This window comes from Pollachius pollachius (assembly GCF_949987615.1).
Source record: "Pollachius pollachius genome assembly, chromosome: 3".
NCBI classification, from domain to species: Eukaryota; Metazoa; Chordata; class Actinopteri; order Gadiformes; family Gadidae; genus Pollachius; species Pollachius pollachius.
In genome coordinates, this window is record NC_136936.1 from 7,127,274 (window position 1) to 7,142,240 (window position 14,967).

General features: G+C 43.4%; 1 protein-coding gene across 1 annotated transcript; it reads right to left on the reverse strand.

Moving 5' to 3' along the window:
* Positions 1–913: 913 nt before the first annotated feature.
* Positions 914–2,990, reverse strand: LOC307072932 (E3 ubiquitin-protein ligase TRIM39-like). Its single transcript, XM_079732513.1, has 2 exons — positions 2,838–2,990; positions 914–2,729 (listed from the first exon to the last, which is right to left on the reverse strand). Exon 2 carries the CDS (start codon positions 2,725–2,727, stop codon positions 1,096–1,098), a length of 1,632 nt encoding a protein of 543 aa, XP_079588639.1. The 5' UTR covers positions 2,728–2,729; positions 2,838–2,990; the 3' UTR covers positions 914–1,095.
* Positions 2,991–14,967: the final 11,977 nt, after the last annotated feature.

The window sequence follows — 14,967 nt, forward strand, 5'->3', positions numbered from 1 at the left end:
ACGATCAAACTCATCAATCCTAAAAGTTATGGGCTTGTACACGATGTCTGTGTTAAGAAAATGTGTTTGCTGAACCATGTTTGCAGATGCATCGATTTAAAAGTACAACTTATTACAGCTGTATCAGCTGTTATTTCCCAAATAATTTACCAAGAATGTGTGGCTAGGTAAATGAGAGATGCAAAGTGTATGAGCGAGGTGCAAAAGCAACATTATGCATGCGCCCTTAAAATAGCATCTTAACAACGCTCCACTGCCTTTAAACCGGGTATTTCCTGGTTTGTGTCGAAATTGTTTTCCGAAACTGCAAAATAGCACCAGGCAACGTTTGCACCAGAACACGCCTCCTCCTTTCGCCGAACCGCCCCTTGGGGCGCAAGACCATTCCCTAATTTACCGACGCGTGGCGGTGGAGGGAAAAGAACGCTCTGCGCCAGTTGCAAACTAGCAACGATACATGCGTCAGTGTAGAAAGTAAATTGCGCTGGATGCAAGATAGAGCCCTCAGAGTCCAATCAGTCTGGCTCGGCCAGGTGAGGCTGCCTAAACCAGACATCAGCAGAACACACTCCCACAATATTATACAGAGATTGTACCTATCCCACTGAATACATACTGTACTGAGAATGTAGCTATTCTACTGAATACATAAGTACTGAATGTATGTGAAAATGTACCTATTTCACAGAATGTCCCTTTTACTTTTTTTTAAACTTTTTTAATCAAATCTGAAAATTGTACAAACATTTGATAGTGTTGTTATACATTATTCTGACAAATTAAGTACAAAATCTTTTTGCTAAAAATATATCGATTATTTAACTAAAATGCACATTTCACATTTCCAACATGTTACTTGACTGCAACCTTTAACCATTTGATATCATTCAACTTAAAACACATCCAGGAGAAAACACATTGAACCACAGTCATTTTATAATATATAATAGGTTACATTTTGTTTGTTTTATGTTAGTTGCTTAATGCAATTCCCCAACAGTATGATATGAATACAGTTCTCTCATATCTCACATAGTAGAGATTCTAATTCAGGTAACATTAGTTTCTTGATTATTTTATTATCAAACAAATGTCTTAGTCTGTTTGATTGACAGGTGAGATGATCAGGGGGGCAGAGTTTATACCTTCATAATGAGAGAGACCTGGGTTGAGTATTGGATAGAGAGGCTCACTAAAGGTGCAGCCAGGAGCAGAGTAGAGATGAAGCCCGGCTTCCACATCATAGAAGGAGACCAGACCCTCATCATAATCAACAAACACCCCCACCTTCTGGAGCTCAGCTCTAGGTTGGTATTTAATGATCCACACAGGGCAATCATTAAATACCAACCCATCCTTGTTGTAGCTAATAGTCCAGTAACCTGTCTTAGGGGTCCACATGGTCTCACCTATTCTGTTGATGGACTCTTTGGCCACTCCTAAAAACCATTGAGTCTTGTCTTTAACCTGGATCTCAAAGTAAAATCGCCCTGAAGAGAAACTCTGCCTTGTGAGGAGAAATATATACTGTGTAAATCTCTTAGGGTTTTCTCTGAGATTGTTCTCCACACTTCCATGATGTACTTGTTTCCCATCCTCAGACAGGGTTAGACAGCAATGAGCTGTATCAGGATCCAGAGTCACATCTACTTCATACTGCTGGACCCTCTTCAGTTCAGCATCATGCAGCTTCTTCATCTTCCTGTTCAGTGTCTCCTCCAGCTGGTCCAGGGATCTCCTGAAGGTCCCTACGTATGTCGGAGGACGGACCTCCACCGTCGTCCAGTCCCTGGTGTGTGGAGGATTCTTTAGGGATTTGAAAGTCTTGAGGAAGTGGAGGTGGTCTTTAGTGTGTGAGAGCTGCTTCATCTCTGAGCTTCTATTGGTCAGATCTTCTATTTCCTGCTCCAGCTCTGTGATGAGGTCTTCAGCTTGTTTCTGAGTGGATTTCAGTCTCTCTTTAACCATTCGGTTGAGATCATCCTGGCACTTTTTAATACAGCGCATCAGAGTAGTGAGTACCTGCACACCATCGGCTATCTCGCGGTCTGCGTCTGCTTTGCTACGTTTAACTGTGACTTTGATCTCCTTAATCTTTATTTTTCTCTCCTGGATCATCTGCTGAACTTCAGACACAATCTTCCCCAGTTGGGCCTTCTTCACGTCATATTCCTCCTTTAGAGGTACAACAGGATGCGACTTGTGGTCTGTCTCTGTGCAGAACTGACACACATACACCCGTTCAGTCTGGCAGAAGAGCTCCAGAAGTCGGTCGTGTTTCTTACACAACCTGTCTTCCAGACAGTCCATAGGCTTGACCAGCCGATGTTTCTTCAGGACTGCGACTCTCTGATGTGGCTCCAGGTGGGTTTGGCAGAAAGACATAAGACACACTAGGCAGGACTTCACGGCCTTCAGCTGGGTCCCAGTACAGATGTCACAGGGAACTTCTCCTGGTTCAACACAAGGCTGCTCTTTTACTCTTACGGATGTTCCAAACCGTTCAACCATCTCCGATAAGAGGGTATTGATCCGTAAATCAGGTCTTGTGTCAAAAAGCTTGTTGCAAACAGGACATTTGTACCGGACCTGTTCATCCCAGTACTTTGTGATACAGGTTCTGCAGAAGTTGTGCCCACATGATGTGGTAACTGGGCTGCTGAGCACATCCAGACAGATGGAACATGAAAAGTTCTCCTCAGACCAGGAAGTGTTAGCAGAGGCCATTCCTAAACACAGACGACAAGGTTTATGTATTGAGCAAGTCCATTATTCTTTTAATCCCATAAAGGAAAGAGTGGTTTTAACTTCTCTTAAAGTTGTGCTGTTTGACTTACTTTGCTGTGGTTTCTGTCTGACGGAGAATGTTATTTTTCGCCTGAAAGAGAGAACTGCTTCCACGTCGGTGGTTCTGTGCCGCCTTCAAATCAGATCGGAGTTTCAGAAGCTCTTACGTGTCTATGCGTAAACCTTCCCTTCTTCAGAAATAACAGTGTTAAGGAAACGTTCGTAGGCGATGACATAAAACCGGAAAAACAAATCGTTGGTGAGACTAGACTTCAAAACAACAACAAGTATGGATGCACACAGAGACCTCTTTGCGCTTCTTAGCTGAATCAGATGAATCAGTTATAAGAACTGCTAACGATGGTTGAACATGAGCGAGAATTTATCAGGTGATGTTTATAATTGTAATCTATAATGTATTGTGGCGACCGCAGGTGTAGGCGCTCGTTCAGTTGCGCAAGGGATTCTGGGGGGTTCATTTATCCTGGGGGTTTGGACCCTTTCGGGGACAGTGTGGTTGTTGGGTTGAGTGGGGTTAATGGGTTGGGGTAGTTAATTAGTTGTGTGCATCGTTGCCGCCACCGTCACCGAGAGTGACGTGTTCGTTTACTGGGAGCGCTGGTTTCCATGCATGCGGTTGGTCGTTAATAAAGGCAGTCCGTAGTCGTGCGGTGTATGGAGCACGGAACTGCATAATTGTTCAACCTGGGCTCCCGTCTCGTCCTTCCCGTGCTGCTCGCCACAGTATTGTAATGCAAATGTTAGAATGGGTGTTAAGTTCGCCTCTTAGTAGCCTACTTGCTGCAAGTTCCCTGTAGTCTATCAATGGAATGGGCAGCCATTGTTGTGAAGTCAACTCGGAGGCTCGGGTTGTTCTACTTCCGCACGAGGGAAATCTCCGACCTAACAGAGTGTTCAAGGCGATTTCCTCCGATGTTAAGGTCCCAACCTCCGAAATTCCGGGAAACTCCGACTGTTTTTAAGGCATCATGAACCTTTGTGTTCGTTACCTCAACATGACGTCTTATCCTCTCCTCCCCTAAAGCCTGGCTCCTCCCCTAACTCCTACCTCCTCCCCCACGGCACATGGCTGCAATGCATTCACGCACTGTGTTGGACCCTTCAAATGCGTTGACGTGTGTTATCTGCTTTCTGGAGTTATAAGAGAGTCACTGCAAAACGAGAGACATTGGGGGGATTTAGTGGGGATTTGCGTCTGTAGCCGTGATTAACTAGCGTTAATCGACCCGGGTTTCCGCGAATTCTTTCTATCCAACCCCGATCCGATTTTCAGAAACAGACAGAGAGCAAAGAGCTGTTCATTGGCGCCAGTAACGCTGCTGAACGAACTCTCCCCGATGAGCACGCGCACAGTTACACCCGAGCAGGTTAGAGACCAGTGGGTTCGCAGCTGAACGGCTTACTGGTTCACGGTTAAGTTAGTCTGTGTTACATGTGCACAAATCCTATCCTGTGCACCACAACTGCAAAGAGTCATGCAATTGACACTTTTGCTGCAATCATTGCACCGCAGTTGGTGCAAAACACATTCGCACACCCGTGTTTCATAATCTGAGAACATGCCCAAAATGTGTGCATTGGGGGGATTTTTAGTTTTTTAAGGATTATTTAGTTTTGCAACACGTCTAGGTGGTACATGTGTAGCAAAAGTGATTTGTATCCGTATGAGGCAGAGCGTCCATGGGCGGGACAAAATTGCAGCAGTAACCAATGAAAGTTGCCGGAAGGGGGTGCATTTTTCAAACGACACTGGGACCATCCAACAGACCATTAAAATGCATTGAAGGTCTCTTGCGGCATGTTAATGCAATAATTTAGGGGGAATTCAGTTGAACTAAGTAATTTAATTTGACATAATGTAAAATACCCAACTCCGTCGTGTAGGATGCCCTCTTGTCTACTATCAAGACTCCAGAAAGTTAGAGTTTTCTTAGATGGTCCCAGTGTAGTTTGAAAAAGGCACCCCCTGCCGGCGACTTTCATTGGTTAATGCTGCAATTTTGTCCCGCCCACGGACGCTCTGCTTTATACGGATATGAATCACTTTTGCTACACTTGTACCACCTAGACGTGTTGCAAAAGTATCCAAGAAAAGCAACTGCTGAGACTCGTAGCAGCAGATTCGAGCAGTTGTATTGATGGACTTGCGCTCGCTCATTAATATGCTCATTGAACATAGGGATCTACATAATTTCGTTTGTGAGGAAATATTTCACAGATGTGCAACTTCCGATGCATTAGTTCACATTTGGGTTTACAAATGCACAACTTTTGTGCATGTTCTCAGATTATGAAACACGGGTGTGTGAATGTGTTTTGCACCAACTGCGCTGCAATGATTGTATCAAAAGTGTCAAGTGCATGACTCTTTGAAGTTGTGATGCACAGGATAGGATTTGTGCACCTGTAACACAGAGTTGTGAACTCATAGACCCTATTTAGTGTTTACAATGGTAGAAAAAATATTTAGGACTTCAAATTTACTGTTACACATTTGTGACTTAAGTGTACGCATACAAAATCTGCAGTTACAGGTGCTAAAGACTTTTGCTACAATAATGCCTCCATAACCTGTAAGTCTATTCAATCAAATTCCAAATGACTAAATGTAATGACCTGTCTTTGACATCAGATGGGGCTGTTACATTATTTATTGGTATTTGAACGCCCTTCACATTTGATTATCAAAATGTTTACTTTCAAATCAATTCACTTCACAGAACGATGACTGAACAGAGTTGATCTGCTCCAGTTTCCTATTCCCGCTCCACCCTGAGGATCCCTGGCTACACCTGCACACCAATCTACACCAAACATAAACCAAACCAAACCTAACCAGGCAGAGCTCCAACTCTGCCTACTATACACCATACTGATGACACTTTAACAGTTCACTTTTAAAACAAACTGCATTTTGTCACACCACGTTTTGGAGGAAGTATGTTCAGATGAATGTTTTGGTTTGACAATTTTATTTCTGTGCACCATATCTGTGATCCCTGCTATTGTATTTCTAACATCCATAGCTGGGATCTTTTTAAGGGAGCGACTAAAGGGAACAAGGCTCGAAGCAAACCTGTGCCCGGATCTTCCATCCCTAATGCCTAAATTCAACCACAATAAAATAATGACTAAAGTAACTTCACTCGCTAACCCATTACCTGAACTTGGAAATGAAAGCTAAACATCTCTAATGCCTAAAAACGTTTAGCTAAACTCAACCAAGTACCCAATTTTCTCTAAAATACCTAAAATCGTTTCCCTAAACATAACCCAATACCCAAACTTCTCTAAAATGCCTAAAATAGTTGACCTAACCTCAACCCAAGACTAAAACCTCTCTAAACTGTTTTAAATCTTTCCCCTAAACTCAACCCAATACCCCAACTTCTCTTAAATGCTTAAAATCGTTTCCCAAACATAACCCAATACCCAAACTTCTCCAAAATGCCAAAACTCTCTTACATAAACGGTGCCTAAACTTAACCATATACCCAATAACCCCTTAAATTTCCCATTTCAAACATTGAACCAACCTTAATCTTTATCCCAAACTAGACTGTTTAAGCTCAGAGCTAAACCAGACTTGTCACTGGGTCACACTTATTTTCCCCATCAGGGTTTATGTTTATTCCTCAATGGTTTGAAGTCTTTTGGATGACATTTAAACACTTGTTATCAATAAACATGCATTATTTACCCATTTGGTTTGTTTTGCTTGTGTGCCCTTGGGACAACAGAGCTGCTTCAGCATCCTTGCGTATATGTAACCATTATCCCCAGCATTCCCCAAAACAGTAACGCAGCTATTTGCCAGTTGAGTGACTGCTAATGATGGCGCACTAATTTGCGCCACGATAGTTATGGGTTTCCCAGAGAAAAGACAATCGGGGTAACAAAAGAAGGAAAGGGGAAAAGAAACACGCTGAGGGAAGACGACTAACTGATTTATTTCAAAAGAAAGGTGAGCACAACGGTTTAAGAATGATTCGGCAGTCCCCAAGGCATCTAGCTGGAACATAATTGCACTGTATCACATGAATTCATCCATATAAAGTAATCAGCATACCTATGACATATCTATAAAATACATTTAAAAAACACATGGCCCTAAGTGTCAAATGCTAGAATTGCGCAGGAGCATGTCCCTCACCTGGTGTTACTGAGGTGTGTGTGTGTCCAATTGTTTGCGAAAATAAATAAAATATTATGTTTATAAAATATTATAAGATGAGAGGTGGATCCAGAGAAAGGGGGTTTCTACAACCCTGTATGTACATAATGTGTATTATGGAACACTTGATTATGGATTATGGAACAAATGGTTGTTAATGTTGGAAACAAAAAAGAACGTTATTACACACTGTTCTGTAACGTAAATGTGTGTAACACTATTCAGGCCTCCATTGACCATTACACTAACCAGAACACTAATTTAAAGGGTTAAAGAATATATATTATAAATGGTTGAGGACATTTTCCAGTACGATGCTCGGAAGATTCCAAATTCCCACAGAAGAAATCATAAAAAAAAGAAAATATTGAAGTCACTCACAAAAAAAATGCACATATCTGATGTTGACATTATAGAACAAGGCTTTCATGAGAATTCTGCTTGCAATGTTAAACTCTGTGCGAGGGAGTGTTGTTTTTTTTGAAAGATCAGAAGAGAAAATGCTTATTGAATGCGTATGCAGGGATTTTATGAGCGTATTTGTTATCATTATCGCGCATATGTTTCAAACCTGTCTAAAAATATGTATGCAAGATAAAGTATAATACATATGAAAAGATATATTGTATATTGTGAGAATTTTTTGATCTGGTTATTGATTTAGCTTGTAAGAAAATGAGAAGCAGAAGCGAGAAATGAGACGTCAGATCACTCCTATTGAATCCACCGCACCGGGAAATGAAACCAAACCAAGACTCGTTAAAAGAAGCAGGGAATCGTACTTCTGCTGTCAAAATGACATGGCATAATAACATGACGGAGCCAGCGGTCTGTTGGCGGTCGCCCCCCTGCCCTCCAGACCCACGCTCCTCTGGGACCAGAGCGATTCACAGGAACTTGAAGATAACATCAGGATGTCCTTCTAAAAGGTCAACGCATGAAGAATGGACTGATTGTGAAATGTATATGATTTAGAGAAATACTCCCACAACCAGAGCTATAAATTCATGTTGGAATTTTTTTTGGTACATTTCAACGCAGACCCTTCTCGTTATTGTTTGAGTTCCTGGTGAGGTGGTTGTTAAAGAAGCGGTGAGCTCCCACACAGACGTGTGTGAGCATCTGTCGGACCTCACACGGCGAGCCAAGGGACACTAAACTCTGACACACAAGTGATTCTCTCTCAAGCTGAACACGGTCCAAACAAGGTCTCTGATGGAGGTGTGTGGGTGGGGGGGGGGGGGGGGGGGCAGCCTCCAGTCCTAGATCCTATGATGATCATCTGCGCACCCTCCTGGGCTATGTCATGAAGATGTTAATATCTTCAAGTTCTAGAATTGAACATTATCACGTTTTACTTATTGTAGGCCTACATTAGTGGGCTATTACTTTGATCTATTTCAAATAGGCCTAAGACAACTGCTCTTATTGTTCTTCATGATTCTAGTGGTTATTTTATTTTATTTTTGGCTTCATTTGTTGAAATTAATCAAATAAATCCTATTCAATGACAGTGTTAAGTAAAGGGGCAAAAAAAGACATTCTATAAGTCAAGAGGTACAACTTACTGCTGTAGGCTATTTTCTAAATAGCTGTAAATGCCATCAGTCTCAAGATGAGGTTTCAAATCGTCTGCATTAATACCTGGCTGGTGGCGGCTGGAGCTACGTGCAGGGATCTGCTTCAGAGCAGGGGGGCGCCAAACGAAGCAGAGGATGGACAATCAAACAAGAGAAATTTGATATCAATGGGTTCACTTTTATGACATTGTACCCTAATGTCAAAACCTAGAAGTCACAGCTGTCCTGCCTTACACATAGGCCTACGTTGGTGTGCTCAGTGGAAATGGACCTGTTGTAGTGGAGCACTTTGAAATGATCTTCACGACAAACTAGGTGTGAAGCAATTTGTGACCTTTTTTGGAATACGTGGAATATCCTACAAGATCGTCTTCATTTTATACCTTGAAAAAATTCTGTCACTATGGCAACACATTCTGCTGCTTCACATTTTCCGCTAATAACCACCGTCTGCGAATTTGAACGCTACGAGAGATTTATTACAAACACGTATTTATCTCCGGTCCCCAGCGCGTAGGGGCCTGCTTCTTCAGAGAGACGGATCACAACAGCCAGAGACGTGCTGGTTGGCCCACATCCACTCGTCACACCTGCTGCGGGGTGTCGGATCATTATTGTCAAAGGGATTATTAAACAAAAAAAGTGCCTTGAAATGCACGGAACAGGTCATATGTAAATTTAACAGTGCGCCATTCCCCAGTGTGTACAGAAATGATGTTTCTTTTTTAAAGCGACTCTTATTTCAGTGCTTATGGTCTGAGGAAGCACAGATACACACATTCTTCGTCCTCTGAATAACATCTAGGTTATGATGGCGTATTGTGTAAAAATATTTGACAGGGTTTGGTTGTAAGCCTACACCGATGAGAACGTTGTATATCATCTCTGAAGGGAGTTCGTTAGTATAGAAAAATGCTTTTTAACGTTGTTGTTTTAAAGGTAATGAGCTTGGCCCTAAACCTGCACAGTGTTTACACTGGAGAACGTTCACATGTGAAACAGTCACTTTTGAATCCATCAAAAATATATTAAATGTGTGTCAGATGTTGAAATTAGCGTTGACCCTCCCCGTTTCCTTGAGCGTGATGGGAACAGAAAACAATTCTTGTTGTTTCCAGACAAAACTAATCAAACACAGACTAGTAGGCGATTATGTGAGTCTGGGGTCTCCACCACAGAATGTGTGACCCTAGAGCTAGGACACACACACACACACACACACACACACACACACACACACACACACACACACACACATTACACCACACCCACAGACACACACGCGAGCGTACTCGCACACAGTGACGAATACGCCGCCCTTCTTAAAGACAGAGTGACAAAGTGGATTTAGATTTGATCCGCTGGGATTTAATCAGATCGAGTCAAGGCAACTACACACGCTAGCCAGCGTTGTGATGGCTTTTGGGCTTCATCGGCTAACTAGCTTCAGCTGTAATAGAGGAAGCTCAATTTGATTAGATTAGGATGTGAAATGACTTCAATTCATTTTTTGCACATTTTGTTATACATTAAATAATGACTCATGCGTCCAATGTCATGCTGTCTTTAGCAGGGAAATGTAAACTGGTGAACGAATCAGAAAAGGACATTGAATATGCACACATGCGCGTATCTGCTAATGCGGTTGTGACGTACGATGGAACTGCCAATCCATCGTAAACATTTGAACGTTCTCTTGTTTATCGGCCATTTATGGACTGGAATTGCATTTGCAGTCCATAAAAACCTTTTTATTGAAACTTTAGGCACAGACAGGTCAATAATTGACTTCCAATCCTCCGGGACATCAGAAAGACAGACTGCCTGCATGCAGTACGGGAGAGACAGATCTAGAAAACAACCTTAACACCTGGCGATGATAAGGAAATAATGGTGCACTGGGCGAAAGCAGAGAGCCAATGGGTGATATCATGGGTGACCTCTCGCCATGCTCCCTAGGTTTTGTTTTTATTGTTTGACTCATTCAGTCATCATTTCCATGTTTTCTTTGTTAGTCACTCGGTCACTGCCATGTGTGTTTCCCTCCTCTTTGATTGTCGACCCACGCCCTGATCAGTATCACCTGTCTCTTGTTATGCTCCCCTTCCTACTGTATTCAGTTTGGTGTTTCACTCTCTCAGTCCTCTCTCCTGTGTCAAACGGTCCACCGTTTTTCCCTTTGGTATTGACTCTGGTTCCTGATTTTTGATCTCTTTTAGTTTCACCAGATGTCACCTTTTGTGCTCTCCTTGCCTTGTGTTCCTGATCTCCTGACTGCTTACCCGTGTACGGCACCATTTTTCAAGTACAGAGGAATGTTTTGATTAGGATTCTGTTACGGGGTCGTTCTCTCGCCTCCTCTGGTCAGTCAGCTGGTACATTATGGTTGTGGAATATCTATTTTGTTGTTACACAGACGTTTTTTTGGGACAGTACATCTTGATAATAAGTCATGCATCCCCACTACACAGTCCTGCACACTAAACAAATGCACAATACCAATACATATAGTAAAATATTAAGGATAGTTAAAAAATTGATCATTCGTAAACATCGTAATGGAATATCAGCAATAGCTCATCGCGGTCAAACGGACCGAGGCACTTCACAGGTTTGGAATTCGTCCCGTCATGGAAAAACAACATCTGACTCCAGATCCTTATTTTGAGTGATGCCGTGTCTTCCAGCCAGCCACCTACCCGACACCCCGGCAGAAGGCAGACATAAATGCTGGGTTAAGCATTACACTAACATGCATTCGTCACACCGACACTCTAAACACAACAATAGGAGGCCTACAGTACAAGCAGGCGGGGGGAGGAGAGGAGAGGAACGAGAGAGGGAGGTGGAGGAGGATGGAGTGAAAAGAGAGAGAGAGAGAGAGAGAGAGAGAGAGAGAGAGAGAGAGAGAGAGAGAATAGTAAAAAGGCCGGACTGTGAGAAAGGGGCGACAGACGGCCAGATAGATATATACATAGAAATGGATGTAGGCATAGATGAACAGATGATCCTTCACAGGAGTTTGAAGTCGTGGACAGGAGCCACGGAGGGACAGCGTGAGGGAACCCTGAGGGAGTGGCAGGGAGCGGTGGAGATGAAACGAGCCGCAGGGAGAGTGAGATATGCGGCGTGGCCGGTTGCAGGACAAAGAATGCAGATTGCATAAAAGATCCTTTCTCCCTCTCTGTGGGGGTTCCTGCCGACGACCCCTTGAGCTAATATTGATGTGCGGGGCAGGGCAGATTCCTCAGGGGCCCGGCTGGGAGGCGTCGGTGGCGGCTCTCAGGGTCCCACCGTGCGCTAAACACGCCGCAGGGAGCCCTTCTCACACATCTTCATTTCAGAGAGAGAGAGAGTGAGAGAGAGAGAGAGAGAGAGAGAGGGAGAGAGAGAGAGCCTCGTCCAGATAAGACAAGTGGAGGCTATAGTATGCCTACTATAGCTACCACTTTTCAAGATAAGACGAGTGGAGGCTATAGTATGCCTACTACAGCCTCCACTCGTCCAGATAAGTAGAGTGGAGGCTGTAGTAGGCCTACTATAGCCTCCAATCTTCTTATCTTGACAAGCTGAGGCTATAGTAGGCCTTCTATAGCCTCCACTCCTCTTATCTTGACGAGTGGAGGCTAAAGTAGGCTGTAGTAGGCCTACTATAGGCCTACTACAGCCTCTACTCCTCTTATCTTGACGAGTGGAGGCTATAGTAGGCCTACCCCTGGACTTCTGCTGATGTTTGGTTCATTTGAGAGAAAGGACACTGCAAATGAATAAATAAACATGGTCTAAAAATGCCTGAATTTCTGTTAATCATATAATTATGCAAAGTAATATAGATATAGGACAAACACACTAATATACGAAAAACACACATTGCAAACAAGCAGGTCATGTAGCAAAATGAAAGTTCAGTGTTGATGTCAATGTTTTAATCTATCACACTATCACATCAGACCACGAAACAAAGATGTTTTAATGTTTTAATCTTTGTTTCGTGGTCTGATGTGATAAAGGAATTAGATTCCACTATCCCATCAGACCACGAAACAAAGATTAAAACACCATTCCTACACTACACTATTACACTATCCTGAACCTCTGAAGGACCAGGCTGACTGGCTAACAGCAGTTATCCCCAACAGGATGGTGGAATCTCCTCTTAGAAACCCCTTAGAGACACATTCACTGTTGGTTGTGCTGTTGATAAAGGCTAGAGGTGGCAGTGAGCTAAATCATGGGTGACTCATCCCAACCTAAAATCTGATATCTTTATAGAATTGGGCAGTGATAAAAGTGCTTAATCGTCAATAATCTTTTATATCAAGAAAATGTTCCTGTCTGGGATTAATAATGTTTTATTTGTATGTGATCTTGATATAGTGCATTAATTCCAACATTTTCTGGGATTCAAACATTTAGGTAAGTCAGCAATGAATACTGCCATCCCATATTTCAGAAGGTTCTGATTTCAAACCCCAGCTGAAGCCTTTCTGTGTGGCTATTACATTGGAGTAATCCTCCAAAAACATACGTGTGCGAACACACATGCATTAAGCATGGTTCAGTTAGAGTGTTACACGCCCAGTAAGGCCAAAATAACATTTCAAACTCTTTAGTTTGATGCAGAACCAATATGCATGAGACTGCTATGTTTTCCTATACTATTTGAATTACATGAAGAATTGCTTTCAGAACATTGCTGTTACGTTATCAGTGTTAACCATGAAACACAAGCTTCAAAGCAATGCAAATACCCACGGAAAGACAAGAATTTACAGAGAACATTCCTCTGCCAAATACACACACACACAGGCACACACACACGCACATACACACACATACACGCACACACACACGCACACACGCACACACACACACACACACACACACACACACACACATACACACACACACCTCAACCTGAACTCACACAAAGACATGCACCTGCACACAATTACATACTCGCTCACCTCTCCCTCACTACACACACACCCTCTTTACACAGGACTAGGAGGGCTTGTTTATTTGAAGGACCTATGGCGGAGCTTTGTGTGTGTGTGTGTGTGTGTGTGAGTGTATGTGTGTGTATGTGAGTGTGTGTTAGTGTGTGTGTGTGTGTGTGTGTGTGTGTGTGTGTGTGGACCTCCAAGTTGTCCTCTACGGAGCTCAGCTTCTCACACCGCGCCGGCCCTCTCCGGGACAGGAATGTTACGCCTGTTTTCTTCCCAAGCAAGAGACTGGAGGACCCCACCTCCGCACACACACACTCTCACACACATGACCACACACACACTCACATGGGCAGCACTTCTCTTTCAAGGTGTGTGTGTGTGTGTGTGTGTGTGTGTGTGTGTGTGTGTGTGTGTGTGTGAGTGTGTGAGTGTATGTTTGTGTGTGTGTGTGTGCGCGCGGAAGAGCGACCATAGGGAGGAACAGGCAGACCGATTGATTGAAGTGTCTCTCTTGATTTTCTAATCACTTTGATTTGACACTACTCCAATATCCCTGTATGATATTATTCCCATATAATTATATGACAGTATTCCCATATCCCTATATGACAGTATTCCCATATATCCATGAACTATTCCCATATCCCCGCTCTGGCATCAGTGCTGGGCTCAAGGGCACTCTGACGGGCCACACGTCTATGGCTGAGACCTTGTGCTGTAATTACCCGCGGCGCTGGGAATATCGCCGCTCCAAAGCACTCAGTGATAACCGCATGAAGGTTGAAGCTTTACGGGCCTATAGGAGACCTGGCCCATTCCCAGCTGTCTCTCGGTCTGCCCACTCCCCTCCTCAAGACTCATTTCCTTGCCTTGATCATTTAAGGGGGAAAAAGCAAGACGCAGGGGCCTAAATAATAAACGGTGATATTTCCCCCCCAAAAAATGTCGATAAATTGAAGATATCACAGGCGTCCAAATTGCTAAACTTTTCGACAGGTCTTATTTGCATTCCGGTCCAGTTTTTATTTATTTATTTAGAGTTTCAACCGTCGTCTAAGGTTTGGGGGACTATTAATCAAGAGGGAAGAGAGCAACAAGGGTAGGCAGCAGCAGCCTGAAGAACTAATTGCTTCAGATCTGCTTCCCGTGCAATTAATCACTCCGCCTCAGCGATCACTTCCTCACCGTCCGTCTCCTCGCGAGAAAACTCATGAATCTCCATCCAACGGCGCAGAGTTGAGCGGGGACTATCGTTTAATGAGCCAAATGTCTTACAAATGGGATGTGAGGAGTCTACATCCAGTCGACTTGTGAACGGGATGGGGGCATGGGGAAAGGGATAGGCTAGGCGCGAACCGGCGCATCCGAAATATGTTTTTCTTTCTTTCTTTCCTCCTCCTGCTGTCTTTCTGCAGTCATGTCCATCAGAAAGACCAGGTTTCCCTGGGTGGTCAAT